Source organism: Narcine bancroftii, chromosome 2, assembly GCF_036971445.1.
Source record: "Narcine bancroftii isolate sNarBan1 chromosome 2, sNarBan1.hap1, whole genome shotgun sequence".
Taxonomy (NCBI): Eukaryota; Metazoa; Chordata; class Chondrichthyes; order Torpediniformes; family Narcinidae; genus Narcine; species Narcine bancroftii.
This window is the reverse complement of record NC_091470.1, coordinates 286,262,141-286,278,154: the sequence shown is the minus strand read 5'-3', so window position 1 is coordinate 286,278,154 and position 16,014 is coordinate 286,262,141. Positions and strand designations below refer to the sequence as shown.

Here is a 16,014-nt window from a genome sequence, read left to right as displayed (position 1 = left end):
GATCATTCTTCTTTCCTTTTATATTTTTCAGATATTTGATATATTTCTATTGCTTTCTAATGTTTTCCTTCACTAAATGTTATATATTTCTTCAAGTTATCTATTCATAGCCTCTGCTCTGACATTTCTTTGGTTAACCATTATATCTCTCCAGATAATCTGTTCCCAAAACAGACATTTCGCTACTTACACGAATCTGATGTTCACAATCTGAAGACAAACGCTGGTCAGCATATTTCATTTTCATTAAGTAGAGGAGAAGTTGGACCAATTCAATGACTGGCAAACTAATGGTGAGGCATGCTGCTAAAAACCCTCTATTTATTTTCCACGTTTTTTTTTGCCAGTTGCTTGAGGCTGCATCTAAGGCCAGCATCTCAGTTCCTTACATAATCTCCTTCATTGTCTTGATATAAATGTTATTTGATCTGTGATGTACCTTAGAATGTTTGCTCTGCTTTTCTTGGTATAATTCCACATATGTTTTTTGATATGTCTCAGTTGGATATCATATCGAAGATACCTGTTAATACAATGTACAAGCCTGTAGAATGTGGGAGTTTGAATAATCCATTTGCAACCTCTACTTGGGTATATTTTCCATAATCACCAATCATTATTGCAATATTGTTTTTTTAATCTACCAAGACAATACCAGTTGTAGCATTTTAAATGGCAGTAGGCCTCAGGAATTCTGAAGGTATTAAAGGTGTGTAACTGGAAAAAATAGACCAGAAGGCAGATTAGCATCAATGGATATTTTCCTCTTGTTTCTAGTTTAGTACTTTGCAGTAACATTAAATTTAAAAAATTTAGACATATAGCACAATAACAGGCCCTTTTGGCCTGGGGAGCTCAATTACACGCAAATGATCTACAACCCTGGTATGTTTTGAATGGTGGGAGGAAACCAGATCCCAGGTAAAACACACACAGACATGGGGAGAATGAACAAACTCCTTAACGACAGCGCAGGATTCGAACCTTTGTCTCAATTGCAGGCAGCATTGCACTAACCGCTTCCCTAACTGTGCTGCCCAGATTGAGATATAATTGAGAGAACTCAAAGACAAGCTTTTAGGTAAATTGGTTTTAGTAAATAATTGAAAAACATGAATTATAGGGAGTTTGTGGGCACATGTGAAACAGAACAAGGTGTAAGAGTAGAGGGGAAGTTGGACCAATCCAATTGCTTTCCTGTGAATCAGCATGCGCCCATTGGGCTGAATAGACTCATCTGTCATTATCGGAAAACAGGGACTCTGGAAAGATTCAATGACAAATAACAAGCAGAATCAATGTGAAAATACAACTTATCTTGAATTCCAAAATAAAATTATATACACTAAACCCCCTGATATCTGACATCTATAGGGATTGGCAGATGCTAGATGAGTGAATTTTATGGATGCTTGAGCTGCGTGTTGCATGATTGGCAAACTAATGGTGAGGCGTGCTGCTAAAAACCCATATTTTTTACCTATTTATTTTCCACGCTTTTTTTGCCAGTTGCTTGAGGCTGCCGGTTGCTTGAATTTTGGATAATAGGGGGTTTAATTGTATGTACAAATATGCACATACATAATATATATGAATGTGCTGTGTATACATCAGCTGAGCAAATAAGAAAGAAATGCTACCATGCATTTAAAATGCAGAGAAATATGTTCATAAGCTGCAGTTATATTTGATGGCAGATTTTATCCAAGAAAGGGTGAAACAAAACAGCTAAAGATTTGAACTTTCCACATTTTGACTGGGACTTCCACACTGTAAAAGGGCTGGATGGTGATGAGTTTGACAATTGCCTTCAGGAAAGTTTTCTAAATCAATATATTAAGGTACCAACTAGAGAGAGTGCAATACTGGATCTCCTATTAGGGAACAAGAAAGGAAAGGTGACAGAAGCATGTGTAGGGGATAACAACTTGGGTTCAGTGAGCATGGCATTAGTTTCAAGATAATTGTAGATCAGGATAGGTCTGGTCCACGTGTTGAGATTCCCAATTTGAGAAAGGCTAATTTTGAAGAAATGAGAAAGGATCTTGAAAGTGTGGATGGGGACAGGTTGTTTTCTGGCTAGGATGTGCTTGGTAAGTGGAAGGCCTTCAGAGGTCAAATATTGAAAAACCAGAGTTTGTATCTTCTTGTAAGAAGTAAAGCAAAGTTAACAGGCATAAGAAATCTTCATTTTTTGAGGGATATTGGGGGGTCTAGTTGAGAAGGTGTATACCAGGTATAGGAAACAAGGTGCAAATGAGGTACTTGAGGAGTAAAAAATGCAGGAAAAAACAAATCAGCCAAGGTTACCTTGGCCGAGAAGGTGAAAGAAAATCCTAAGGGTGTCTACAGATGTATTAAGAGCAAAAGGAAAGGAAGGGACAAAATTGGTCCTGTTGAAGATCACAGTCGTTGGCTATGTTAGGAGTCAGAAGAGACTTTAAATATGTTTTTTGTATTAGCATTTACTCAAGAACCTGGCACAGAGCCTAGGGAAGTGAATCAAACAAACAGTAAGGCCACAGTACAAATGCAGATTAAAAAGGAGGAGGTGCTTGCTGTCTTAAAGTAAAGAACGGTGAATAAATCCACAGGGCCTAACAAGGCATACCCTCGAACCAGGAACGGAGGTTAGTGTAGAAATTTCAGGGCCCTTGGTAGATAGATTTAAAATGTTTCATCCACAGGTTAGGTTCTAGAGGATTGTAGGGTAGATCATATTGTTCTGTTGTTTAAAATGGCCCCAAAAATAACAGGAAATATAGGCTGGTGAGCCTGACATCAGCAGTAGGTAAATTATTGGAAGGTGTTCTAAGAGATTGGATATACAAGTATTTGGATTGTCAGAGACTGATTATGGATAGCCATCAAGGCATTGTGTGCAGTAGGTTGTGTTTAATAAAACGTAGTTTTTTGAAGAGGTTACCAGGAAATTTAATGAGGGAAAAGCTGTGGATGTTGTCTATACAGACTTTAGAAAGGCCTATGACAAGGTCCCACATGGGAGGTTAGTCAGGAAGGTTTGATTGCTTTGTATTCATGCTGAGGTAGTAAACTTGATTTGACATTGGCTTTATGGGAGAAGCCAGAGAGTGGTGGTGGATGACTGAGTCTCTGATTGGAGGCCTGTGAATAGTGGTGTGTCTCAATGATCGGTGATGAGCCCATTGTTATTTGTCACCTAAATTAATGATCTAGATGATAATGTGGTGAATTGATTCAGCAAGTTTGCAGATGACACAAAAATCTGGACTAGCTGAAAAATTGGGCTGCAAAATTGCAGATGGAATTTAATGCAGAGAAGTGTAATGTGTTGCACTTTGGAAAGACAAACCAAGGGAGGACATGCATGGTAATTGGTTTGGCACTGAGGAGTGCAGTAGAACAGAAAGATTTGGGAATACGGATACATAGTTCCCTGAAAGTGGCATCACAGGTAGATAGGGATGTAAAGGGAGCTTTTAGCACATTGGCCTTCAATATAGGAGATGGGTGTTATGGTAAAGTTGTACAAGATATTGGTGAGGTCAAATTTTGACTATAGTGTGCTATCTTTGTCATGTAACTACATGAAAGATATCAATAAAATTGAAAGATTGCAGAGGAGATTTACTAAGATGTTGTTGGGATGAGGAACCAAGTTATGGGGAAAGGTTAAACCAGTGGTTCTCAACCTTTTTCTTTCCACTCACATCCCACTTTAAGTAATCCCTATGCTATTGGTGCTCAGTGATTAGTAAGGGATTGTTTAAGGTGGCATGTGAGTGGGAAGGGAAGGTTGAGAATCACTGCTCTAGACCCAATTGTTACTGAAATATTTTGCTTATGAAAAATTGTCATTGGTCCATTTTCTTTGGAGTTATGAAACCATGCACATAACAAGTCAATTAGATATGGTTTTGAAACTTGTCCTTTCCACCTACATACCACCATAAGCAATCCCTTACTAATCACAGAGGACCTATGGCATAGGGAATACTTAAAAGTGGGATGCGAGTGGAAAGAAAAAGGTTGAGAACCACTGGGTGAAACATAGCTTTATATAATCCTAAGGCTAAAGTACTAACAAATAGGCAAGTCCATTAACTAGATCTAGTAGGCAAGGATGTCCATTATCACCTGCTTTAGTTATTTTAGCGAGTGAACCTCTTGTAGAATTGATTCAGTCTGATCCTGATATTAAAGGATTGAAAGTTAATCAAGAAGAATACAAATTTAATATATTAGCTGTTGACGTTTTGATCCACTTGACAGAACCTTCAGATTGGAGGAATATGAAAAAGTATTGGGTTATAAAGTAAGTTGGGATAAAACTGAAATTATGCCCTTACTATAGGGGATTACACTCAGTGTCAACAATATACCCAATTTAAATGGCTGATGGAAAATATTTAGGGATATGGGTAGATAATAAGTTGGATAATGTATATAAATTGAATTATGTACCTTCACTTAAGAAAACTGGAGAAAATTTGAATAAGTGGAAGATACTGCCAATAACATTGTTGGGTAGGGTTAATTGTATTAAAATGAATATATTTCCAAGAGTACAATATTTATTTCAAACGCTACCTATAATGATACCACAAAAGTTTTTTCAAGAACTAAATAAATAATACAATAAATTTTCAGACAAGTTGAAATGGAAGTTTGAGTTAGGAGGTTTATAATGACCAAATTAAAAAAAAACTATTAAAAGGCAGTTCAATTGAGATTTTTAGCCTCTTTGTTTGATGAGGGAGGAAAACCAGCATGGATTAATATAGAAATTTATAAAATAGGAGATAGGATATCAGAAGATTTTATATATAAATGGGAATCAAAATTAATATCTAGGGAGAGAGAAGCACCATTGTTGAAACATTTGATTAATATTTGGAACAAAATAAACTACAAAACTGGAACCAGGAGTGCTGTCCTGCCTAAAATGCTTTTGATACAAAACCAACTTATTCCATTTTCAATAGAAAATCAATTTTTATGAATTTGATCTCAAAAAATTAGATATGAAGAAGATTGTACAATGGAAGGAATTTAATGTCATTTGAACAATTAAAAATAAATATGGAGTACAAATATGGAGTACAAAACAACTTTGTTGTTATTATCAGTTAAGAGCTTACTTGAGAGATAAATTTGGTCCAACAACGTTATTATCAAAATGTGGTGATGTAGAAATACTATGTTTACTTTATTGTAGAAGGGGACTTCCAAACAGGGAATACATAGGTCCAGAGAGCGATGAAAGACAGATCTAAATATTAACATAGATGAACAAAATTGGTCAGATCTGTGCTGACAGTATGACAAATACTATAAATATTAGGTATAGATAAGTTCAATATAATTTTTTACATCAATTATATCTCACACCACAAAAGTTAAATAGATTGAAATCACATTTATCAGAACAGTATTTTAGATGTGGTCAAGAAACAAGCACCTTTTAACACTCTATTTGGTCCTGTCCTAAAGTATGATATTTTTGGTTAAATTTAGCAGGAATTAAATTCCCACAAAACCCAATGTCATTTTCCTTAGGTTATATATAAGGGATAAGACCAAACTGAAATGATCTATAAAAGCAAAAATAATTTATAAAGATTGCCTGAGCAACAGCAAGAAAATGTACAGCAGTAACATGGAAATCAGACACACACACCTAGGTACGGAGCGATGGAACGACACAGAAATGCATTGCTGTGTTCCTCTTCAGAAGATTACTTATAATCTGAGAAATAAATATGATGTGTTTTTGAAAATTTGGCGGATGTACTTACAAATTGCAGGAATTAATTTATAGATGTTTTCCCTAAGCTTTGAACCTCGCTAACTTCCTTGGAAGTATTAAAAGATACAAATGTTTAGAATCATGTGGTGAGGGGTGCCCTTCAGCAACCAGGTTTCTATTCTTGTTTTCCTACTTTTCATTTCTTCTTTTTCTTTTCTTGGGGTTTTGTTTAGGGGGAGAGGGGTGAAGTTTTTACTTCCATCATTTATAATAGATTTGATACTACAGGTACACGATCCTTTATCCGGAACCCTTGGGGGACAGTGTGTTCCAAATTTTGGATTTTTCCGGATTTTGGAAAGCCCACCTGAATTGTGCTGCCGTATCCACCCCCACCCCCTTCCAGTCACTTGGCTGTCTCCCCCCAACCGCCGGTCCCTCAGCTGCCCGGCTGTCTTCCCCAACTGCCGGTCCCTCAGCCACCTCCCCCAAACGCTGACTGCCTCCCCCAAGCGCCGGCCACCTCCCCCAAGCTTTGGCTGCCTCCCCCAAGCGCCAGTCCCGTGGCCGCGTCCCCCAAGCGCCAGTCCCCCGGCCGCCACCCCCAAGCGCCGTCCGCCACCCCCAAGCGCTGGTCCCGCAGCTGCCTCCCCCAAGCGCCACCCACCCAGCTGCCTCCACCAAGCGCTGGCCGCCTATCTCCCCACTTACCGGATTTTGGAGCTTTAAGGATTTTAGATGTCCGGATAAAGGATCATGTACCTGTAATATTTGTTTATTGCATTTTTCATATGGCTATGATTACATGTATGGAAAATTTTTAAATAAAATTTACAAAAAAATTAGGTAACCTTCACCTTTTAAAGTGCTATGGGATAAAAGTTATGAATGTAGCAGAGAGTATTCTGGAGAAAATGCACACAAACAAATGCAGGCATTCGTGTAACAAAGAATAAGAATAATTTGGCTTTAAAATAAGTAGGATATATGAAAAATATACAAATCTTGAAGAGTAATGCATTTAAGTCAGGAAAATAAGAATAAATATTATATTAAGTTAACAAATCCCCAGAACTTGCTGATTTCAGGATTTGACTGTTTTCACAATGAGATATAGGCAAGGAAAGTTCAGTTGCAATACATAATTTTCCAAAGCACCTGATTCAGTATCTGTTGGATTGAAAACTTGTAAATTACTTGAGGGAGGGGAGATAGAGAGAGCTAGAGAAGGCGAGAGACAAAAGAGAGAAAGAAAATCAAAAATGAATCCTAATTCTGCAGACAGTTGTGGGATTTTTAGTTGAACATTATCAGTTTCAAGGTGACTGAAGAGATTGAAATCGATATGCTAATCAGCAAATGATAATGGATTCATAAATAACTGAGTACCTGGTTACGTAGTTCTGTAACCACTATAACTGTGGATAAGGTAATTTAACAATGATATCTTAGTTGACTTCCTTTGATAAAGTTCCACACATGCAGAAATTAAAACAAACAGAATTTAAGACAACTTTATTCTCAAGTTAGCAGTTGGTTGGTAGATAAACAAAAAAATCATGAAAAAAGACAGAATGATAGTAAACCATCTTCCTGAAATTATAGACAGAAGAAAACACACTGCAGTGAAAGCTCTTAACATGACAAGTGATCTCCAAGGACCAGCACTGCATCCTCAATTTTTAAACTAAATATATTCAAACAAAATACACTGAAGCACGGTGACTTTTTGTGAGCTATTCACAGAAGATCCTCTCAGGGTTTGGATAAAAGTACAGAGTGCTCATTGTCCATTAATTTGTAGACTATCCTGAGATGGATGGCATCATAAGATGTGTTGATAAAAGCAAGAATTTACAGAAAATGTTAAAAACTAGGAGAACAAGAGAGTCAACCAAAAGTTGACATGGGGAAGTAAGAGAAAAGTCACTTTTAATCCAAAAAAGGTAAATTGCAATATTTCCTCAGTGTTCTGAAATCATGGATAACAGGAGATTCCTTGGGTACCTATTTCACAAATAAATAATAACTAATGGCCAGATGGAGAAAGAAAATGGAAAAGACTCTATTATCAAATGAAGTTGGGGCACAAAATGGGAAAATAAACTTCAGTTGTAGAGCCTTGGTCTGATTCTCCTTTGAGCTGCATTCAGTTCTTGGATCAACCTCTCAGAGGCGATGCAGTGCTCTTGGAAAGATACAATGCAGATTCATCAGAACAGTTCCAAGGGTGAAAGGGTTAAGTAGTATTTTGGTTCCATATACTTGGTTTATGGTCACTTGTGTTTTGAAAGTTGTGGAGTAATCTGTTGCCTGAGTGCTGACCACAAGTGGGTTGAATTAGAAAGTACCTTTTTCATGGTTGCCTTGATGTGCTGGCTCCAGGAAAGGTCTTTTGAAGGTTCTTCCTCTCTCAATCTCCTTCCCATCAGTACAGATGGATGTGTGATCCCTCAGCCCTTCCTTCCTAAAATCAACAATCAACTCCTTGGTCTTGGTGAAGTTGAGAGCTGACACCAACCAGATTCTTGATCTTATCCTGAATTACGACCCATCATTTCCAGTTATTTGGCCAACAATTGTGGTGTGACCAGCAAATTTGTAAATTGAGCTGGTTGAATTTGGTACGCAGTCATAGGTGCAGGGGACTAAACACACAGCCTTGGGATGCCCCTGTGTTGATGGTCAGAGAGGAGGAGGTGATTTCAGGACAGTCTAAAGGAGAAGATTTGGTAGTTGCATAGATGGAAGGGGTGCGGAGGGCTATGGTCCAGGTGCAAGGTGGAATAGTTTGGCATCATCTAGATGGGCTGAAGGGCTTGTTTCTGTGCTGTAGTATTCTATGGTTCTATGTTGCTGATTCACACTGTTTGGGGTCTACCAATGAGGATGTCAAATGCAACCTTCTAACTCCAGTGATCATGTTAGACACTATACCATTGCTCACTCAGAATATGAGACAACTTTATTCTTAAATTAGCAGTCGGTTGGTAAATAAACAAAAAAGAACTGAAAAAAAGACAGAATGAGAGTTAATCTTCCTGAAATTAAAGACTAAAGTGAAGAAAACACACTCCAGTGAAAGTTCTTAATGTGACAAGCAGTAACCCATGAAGGTCCAGAGTCCTTTGCCCTTACTTAAGAGTAGAGTGTAATTACCCATCAAATTTTAGCTATTTTTTCCAGTTCTCTGGTTACTCTTTAGAGGTCAATGACAAACAATGTAAGAATGAGGGTTTTCTTCTTGCTACATGTTAAAAAATAATTATCATGCAGTCAATTTCACGGCTTTGACAAATATCATAATTGGGTACAGGAGGATCAGTACAAATGATTAACAAAACGATTACGTTCCAGTTGGCCTTATCTTGTGGTTTTTATTAACCTCCAGAAAGTGATGGAATTTAACAACCAAAAATATTAAGTCCTTTATACAAAGTTGTTGCCTCAAACGGAGTGTAATAACAGCATTTCTCAATCTGTGCTGCATGGACCCCTGGTGGTCTTTGGGTATGGGGTATGTATAGGTGGTCTGTGAGAGGGAATAGGTTGAGACCACTGCATTAGAGTATTGAACTTCAGAAATCTGAAGGGACCTTCTCCAAAATACAGCGACTTTACAAAAAAAAATAGTCTATTGTTACAATGAGTCTTGAAAATCTGCAGGTTAAGTTAAAAAAAAAGGGTCTTTCTCAATCCACACAATCAAGACCTTTTGAAGGACTCCATTTCTCTCACTGCTTCTCAGTTAAAGTTCGCTATCCCTGCCCATGTTGCTGATCTACTTCCTTTTTGGAGTTCTCTTTTGCAGCTTGTCAAAACTCTGTACCCTGACATCAAATTTTAGTATTTGCATTCCCCACACTTATCCAAATAATCTGACTACCCCAAAATCAAAAATGAATTCATCACTGATACTTGGTTAGAGTCGCTCCAACTTCTTGAATGAAGATGGGACATGATCTCCTTCATGTCCCTATTTAGATAAGACTGTAAAAATGTTGAGAGCAACAGCCTTTCTGATAGCTGCATTGCCTGCATGTTATAGTAGGAGCAAAATACTTTTATTTTCAGGCATTTTTTTTGAGCCATAGGGACTATTTTAGCTGTCTGAAACTGCACTTCAGGTTTCTTGGCAAAGAATAGGAAGCATTGGCAAAAAGGATATATAAATAAAAGTCTTCATTCTTGTGTAGAAATCAAGCCAGCTGCATGCATTTAGTTTTGAACAGAGATCTACCCCAAACAAATTTTCAAAAAAAAAATTAAGCATTAAGCCATTTCCTGCAATGCTGGAGGTCCTTAATGCTTATGTGATCACTAAATTTTCTTACTTTACTCGCCACAGAAGGACCCAGATGAACATCACATCTACCAGTCTACCATTGGTCACCACCTCCCCCCCCCTCCCCCACCTTTGGACTGTCCCAAGCAGAGTGTGAAAAATGTCCACAATTTAAAAGGATCCTGATGAGAGCACACAGGAAGGAAATGGAATGACACATTTGTGAGTGAGCGATTACTGAATCATCATATGAAAAAATATTGATGCAAATGTTCTTCATGGGTCTCATATAGTGTGTCCTGTGAAACCATTTACAAGGCATGACACTAATTGTTTCTTCTCTGACAGCACCCGACTTGTATTACCAGTTTCTTTCCTCTTTCTAGTTACATGAATTGTAGGTTTTAAATATCAGACTATCCAAATCACGTCTCTTGCAGTTTAAGTTTGGTATTGGCTAAAGTTCATTTTAAGTGGAGTCATTTTATCACATTATTGATCAATTTAATTTCAAATTATAATACGAATGTTATTTGCTAATTTATAGAATCTTAGTATTGTGCAAAATATTTAATATCTACTATTGTCACCTGAACAGTATCACCAAACACCAATATCTGATGCTGCCATTTCACTCAAATAAAGCCAGTTCTCAGTATTTGTGTTAATCAGACTACATTATTATCACCTGCCTGAATATTAACATACTGACCTCCGCTCATCTTGTAACAGCATGATGTATATGTGACAAACCCTCAGTTATTGAAACAGCTCTTCGAGAGATGCTTACAAAAGCTGATGGACGAATTGAATGGAAAACAGAGTCTTGAATGGAAAATGTGAACATGGGATAAAATGCTACTAAAGTTTTATTGACACGCTTGATTTGCAAAGGCTTTTCAGGTACCATTGAAAATAAAGACAGGAACCAATTAATTCTGTGGCTAATAGATAACTCCTCAATCCTGCTTAATGGTCAGCTTAGTAAAGGTATTCCAGAATGAAATGATACCCACCTTATAAATGATTTACTGTGCCTTCAGGCAAGGAAAGATTAGTTCCACTCCTGTGAGAAGTTGGAAGTGAGGTGCAAAATCTGTAAAGTGAAAGATTAAGAAAAACATTGGAGCAAGGATGCAAGCAGTGCCCAGAAAGCCTCTCCCCAAATGATGGTTTGGATTCTGTCAATCTGGACGCACAGCAGACATAATCTTCAGCATGCAACAGCTCCAAGTAAAATGCAGGAATCAACACCAGCCACTGTTCATGACCTTTTTTATGATATAATAAAAGCTTTTGACACCATCGATTGGAGGGACTGTTGAATATCCCCCTGAAATATAGCACCTGATAGAAATTTTTATTCATTTTATTCTTGAACATTCATAGCATGCAAGCCAAATTAATAATCAATGGGCTTGCAGTAGAGCAAACCTCAATAAGTGTTAAACAAGGTTGCATCCTTGTCCCAATATCTTTCTCCTCGTCAACTTGCAGAGTTGCACCTCACCTCCAACTTCCTGCAGGAGTGGAGCCACTTTCCAGAACTAATAGAAATTGTTCAGCCCACAGTAACCATATAGAACTAAAGTCACCTGAAGCTCAATATTCAAACCCACGTTTGCACATAGCACATGGTCAAAGATTAAGTTCGAAACCATTGCTGATTTATAAATAGAAGCACACAAGAGGATGGGTCTCATACACAACATTTGCAAATAAAATGTTGTCTGGGAATCTGCCCCATCTTGTTCTCTGACAATACAAGTTCATAGCTAGACCACGGGAAAAATGAAGCATACGAAGCAGAGGAAGGGGGCACACCATCTCAAAAATTGTCAACCTATTTGCCTCATCAGATACCTCCTGCCCTTCTACAGAAGAGTCTGTGGTTATGACACTGGTCAAATGAGGCACAAAGTGTAAGTAAGTTATCCTGGAGGAGCACCTATGTTATTGTTATGCGAAGTTGATACATGTTATTCTTAAAAACACTGTGTGTATTTCCACTTTAAAACTGTGCTTCGTTCTGACTATGGCCAAATTCCTGTGTGTTGCAATAATGCAAGCAACAAAAGGCCTATATTATGCTCAGCAGCAAGTCTGTATAATTAATTGGAGATACAAGGGCCAAGCCATTGCAATAAACACTGCTGCTGAGCATGTGAAGGACCTGAGAGTAAAGTTGAACACCATGTATATCCCCCTAAAATTAAATGTTGTTATTAATTCATGATCCCATACGTAGGATTTCTCAATTACGTCAGTAACTGAATCAGTCTGCGAGTAAATCCTGCATTTGGTGAAGAGACAATAAGTAATCATAACTAATCTGCTCATTTAGAATCTGTGCAAGTCAACCAACTTCAAAATATATGATTAACTGAACAGGAATATACAGCATCTACATGCGGTTGTTTACTAATATGAAACTCATGCCTCTGATGCACATTCTGAGTTACTCTGAGTTCCACCCTATTAATATTTTATATATAATGCAAGGGATTAACAAGATTGGGAATCACAGAACAAGAAGGAAAAACTGCTAATTATAACATGGTGGTTAAAAATAAAGTAAAAGATAATTTGTGAAGCATTCTCAACTGCAGTTAATGGCTACATAGGAAAGGTCCTGCTCCTCACCAGAATATGGTTTGGAAGACAATCATGTTCCTTCACAGAAAGCAAGAAAAAAATCAATTAGACAACATTTTATTCATGACAAGAGGTGAAAGTGCAGACTACACACATGCAGCTATTCAAGCAATGGACAGAAAATCTTTGGAAAGGATATCAAATTGTCTAAGATGCTCATATTTGTAAGATTATTGCTAGTCTCAGAAAGATGATGTGAAGGTGCTGTTGTGAAAATAATCAAAGTTTAAATATTCAGGGCAGAATTTTTCACTCAAAAGCATCAATTGGCAGCCTCAAAATAGCTCCAAAATTCTGAAAAAAATGAAGAAAAAGATATATATGCATGCTGATGGCATTTTTTCCATAAACTCTTATTAGGCACAATGAAAATTTCCAATAATAATTCAAAAACGTATAGTGTACAATTACAATTTCATTTTATTTAGTTCGAAGTCACAGGATGCAAGACCTCAGTCAGATTTAACATAGGTGACTGAAGACATCCACATGCGGGAGCAGCATGTAAGTATTATAAAGATCATGCTCTATATATCTACTAAATTTTCATTAAAAACAAAAGCAATGATCACAATTGACCCAATTGATTTTTCCTCAAATTTTTTTTTACATCATCCAGCTAAGCTGCGACAACATCTACACCAGCTTCATTTTTGTCTATCCAATCTTTACAGGTTCTACTGACATTCCAAAACGTCTTCTTTTGATTCTTTCCTATTTTTCATCTAAACACTGTTATTTTCCAGAATCTTTTGCAAATGGTTCAGCTGCACTATGTATACCAAGCATGTCCATCTCCATTTCACCTCAGCATTTCTTGACCACTTCAAAGTGTTGAAATTTGTAGTCATCAAACTTATTGTTATCAAAAATGTTTTAAAAATGCACATGAAAAACACAGTTTTGGTCACATACCTACAGGAAAGTTATCAATACAACTGAAACAGTTCAAAGAAAATTTACAAAGATATTGCTGGGGCTCGGGGAGCTAAGTTATAGGGGAAGGTTAAATAGGTTAAGACTTTATTCCCTGGAGTGTTGGAGAAAGAGGGAGATTTGATCAAGGTATACAAAATAATGAAGAGGTATGGATTGGGTAAGTGCAATATTAAAAGTAACTGTAAGGAACAACAGCAAACAGAAGGCCAAGTGGTGATGTGAACTGATCACTGTGGATGTTTAGGATTATTAGTTTAGTGGATGCAAGCTACAGGAAGTCGTTGGTTCTGGTGAAATCAGTAAAGCACCACTCCAGCATTGAAATGTACTGATGTTATTGGTTTATATTACAAGGAATGAAAAGTGTACAATTGAAATTTCTTTTAGTTTATTAATGTGTTGTGTTTATTGTTTTTCAGGAGACAACGTAAGTCAGTATGCTTTCTAATTGATCACTGGACAAGGTTATGACCATCATTTTGGGAGGAGGTGTAACTGTAGATGTGGAGTGCTCAATAAAATCCATAGGGTATAATTATATTATATTATCCCTTAATGAAGAGCTCAAATCCAAAATGTTGGTTTTATCTTTGCTATATAAAATACACTGTTTGACCTGCTAAATTTCTCCAGCATTGTGTTTATACATTTATAGTATAGAACACTGCATTCCTTGTAGTATAAACTAATAACATCAGGGAAAGACAGTACATTTCAATGCTGGAGTGGTGCTTTACTGATTTCACCGGAATCAACGACTTCCTGAGCTTGCATCCACTAAACTAATAATCCTAAACATCCACAGTGATCAGTTCACATCACCACTTGCCTTCTGTTTGCTGTTGTTCCTCCTTGTCATAACATACTACTTGAAAGGCAGACTATTAGCCTTCTATAATCGAGTCCACATGGTAAACAAGAACTCCTTGGTGAATTATTTACCACAAAAGTTATTCATTTTTCAGAGAATAGTTTCTTCTTTTGAACCTGATAAAATGCATGATAAATGTACATGGAAGTTTGAGGCAAAGATATAACTATTTCTCCTTTCTGATTTTCAATTCTATCTTTACCTCATGTCACTAAGGTTAAGGACACGTTGCAGCTGGCAACTCTTTGGTACAAAGTGGTTGCTGTTACCACGTTATTATTACTACACTATTTCTCCAAGGATCAATACCAAAATCTTCTTCTCATGTGATATTCATTCCTAGAAGTGGAATGAGTAGAAAGAGGAAATTGAACTGCTAACTTTGTATTATTAATTTAGAATCATATCTTAATGGCAAATATAGATTACTACTCTAAGTGATTATTCCAATTCACCGACTTCTGACTGACTTTCTTTATTTTAGCTTGTAGCAGCCCGCAACCTGGGAGGCAGCCTGACACACAACATGGAGGTCAAACGCGGCGATCGCACAAGGCCCACACAGGCTAATGGGATTTCTCCTTGGCTGACTGCCCGCGCAGCGGGTCCATCAACCAATCAGCGACCGGAATGCTGCTGACATCACTTTCATCGAAAAAGGCGGGAAAACCAGGCCTATATAAGCAAGAGCAGAGAGTGCAATAAACCAGTCTTGTCTATAACCGCATCGAGGGTGTGTCATTCTTCCACTCTATGCTGTTGCAACTCGCTACATTGGTGATCCCAAACAGTCCGAACGGCATTTGGACCCAAAGATGACCGACCAGTCAGCTCTACATGCAGTTTCCTTGAAAGTGCTGACATTCTGGACAGCGCAGCCACTGATGTGGTTTGAGCAGGCTGAAGCCCAGTTTCAGCTCCGACAGATCTCCGCCGACAATATGAAGTTCTACTACATGGTGATCTCGCTTGACCAGGACACAGCAGCATGAGTCTTCGATTTCCTATGGCAGCCTTCAGAACAAGGCAAATATGAGACCCTTAAAGAGCTTTCAACCCAAACTTTCAGGCTCTCACAGTTTGAGCACGCTGCCTGACTGTTGCACATGGATGGCCTGGGGGACAGGGCCCCATCTGTCCTCATGAGTGACATGCTGGCCTTGGACAAGGGACACAAGCCTTGCTTGCTTTTTGAGCAGGTTTATCTGGAACAGCTGCCCGAGGATATCTGCCTGGTGATCACCAACACCAGGAAAGTCACCGCTCAGGCGGACGTACTCTGGAGAACAAAAAGGGATGGCAGCTCTGTGGTGGAACAGATCACTAGGCCACATTCGCAGAGAACACAAAGGCCACAGCAACTATCAGAAAGGCAAATGGACTCCCCCACTGATCAGTGCTGCTTCAACCATCAAAGATGGGGTACAGATGCCCGCCAATGCCTCCCCCCTGCGCATTTCAGGGAAACGCTGTGGCCAAACATTGTTAGTAGCCAACAAGACAGCCTACTCCACCTCTGGGACTCCCTCTTGG

The 16,014-nt window shown here is 38.1% G+C and overlaps 1 protein-coding gene and 1 long non-coding RNA gene across 13 annotated transcripts in view; one reads left to right on the top strand and one right to left on the bottom strand.

Moving 5' to 3' along the window:
* The window catches only part of stau2 (staufen double-stranded RNA binding protein 2), a 327,674-nt gene that overhangs the window by 101,175 nt on the left and 210,485 nt on the right, over positions 1–16,014 (bottom strand). Inside the window, exons 15-16 of one of the 11 annotated variants that reach the window (XM_069921215.1) lie at positions 11,033–11,112; positions 5,140–5,254 (exon numbers count right to left, since the gene is read on the bottom strand). The exons of 9 other annotated variants lie outside the window; for them this stretch is intronic. In XM_069921215.1, the coding sequence (XP_069777316.1) occupies positions 11,071–11,112 (42 nt within the window). In that variant the 3' untranslated portion in view covers positions 5,140–5,254; positions 11,033–11,070. Of the gene's footprint in view, positions 1–5,139; positions 5,255–11,032; positions 11,113–16,014 lie in introns of those variants that run through there. One more of the 11 variants, XM_069921216.1, reaches the window with a different exon arrangement.
* Positions 163–15,296, top strand: LOC138755368 (uncharacterized). 2 transcript variants are annotated; one of them, XR_011352230.1, is made up of 4 exons: positions 163–293; positions 10,080–10,238; positions 13,100–13,175; positions 14,966–15,296. It is a non-coding gene; the product is annotated as an uncharacterized lncRNA (long non-coding RNA). The 2 variants fall into 2 exon arrangements; XR_011352231.1 differs by lacking the exon at positions 163–293 and adding an exon at positions 1,435–1,446.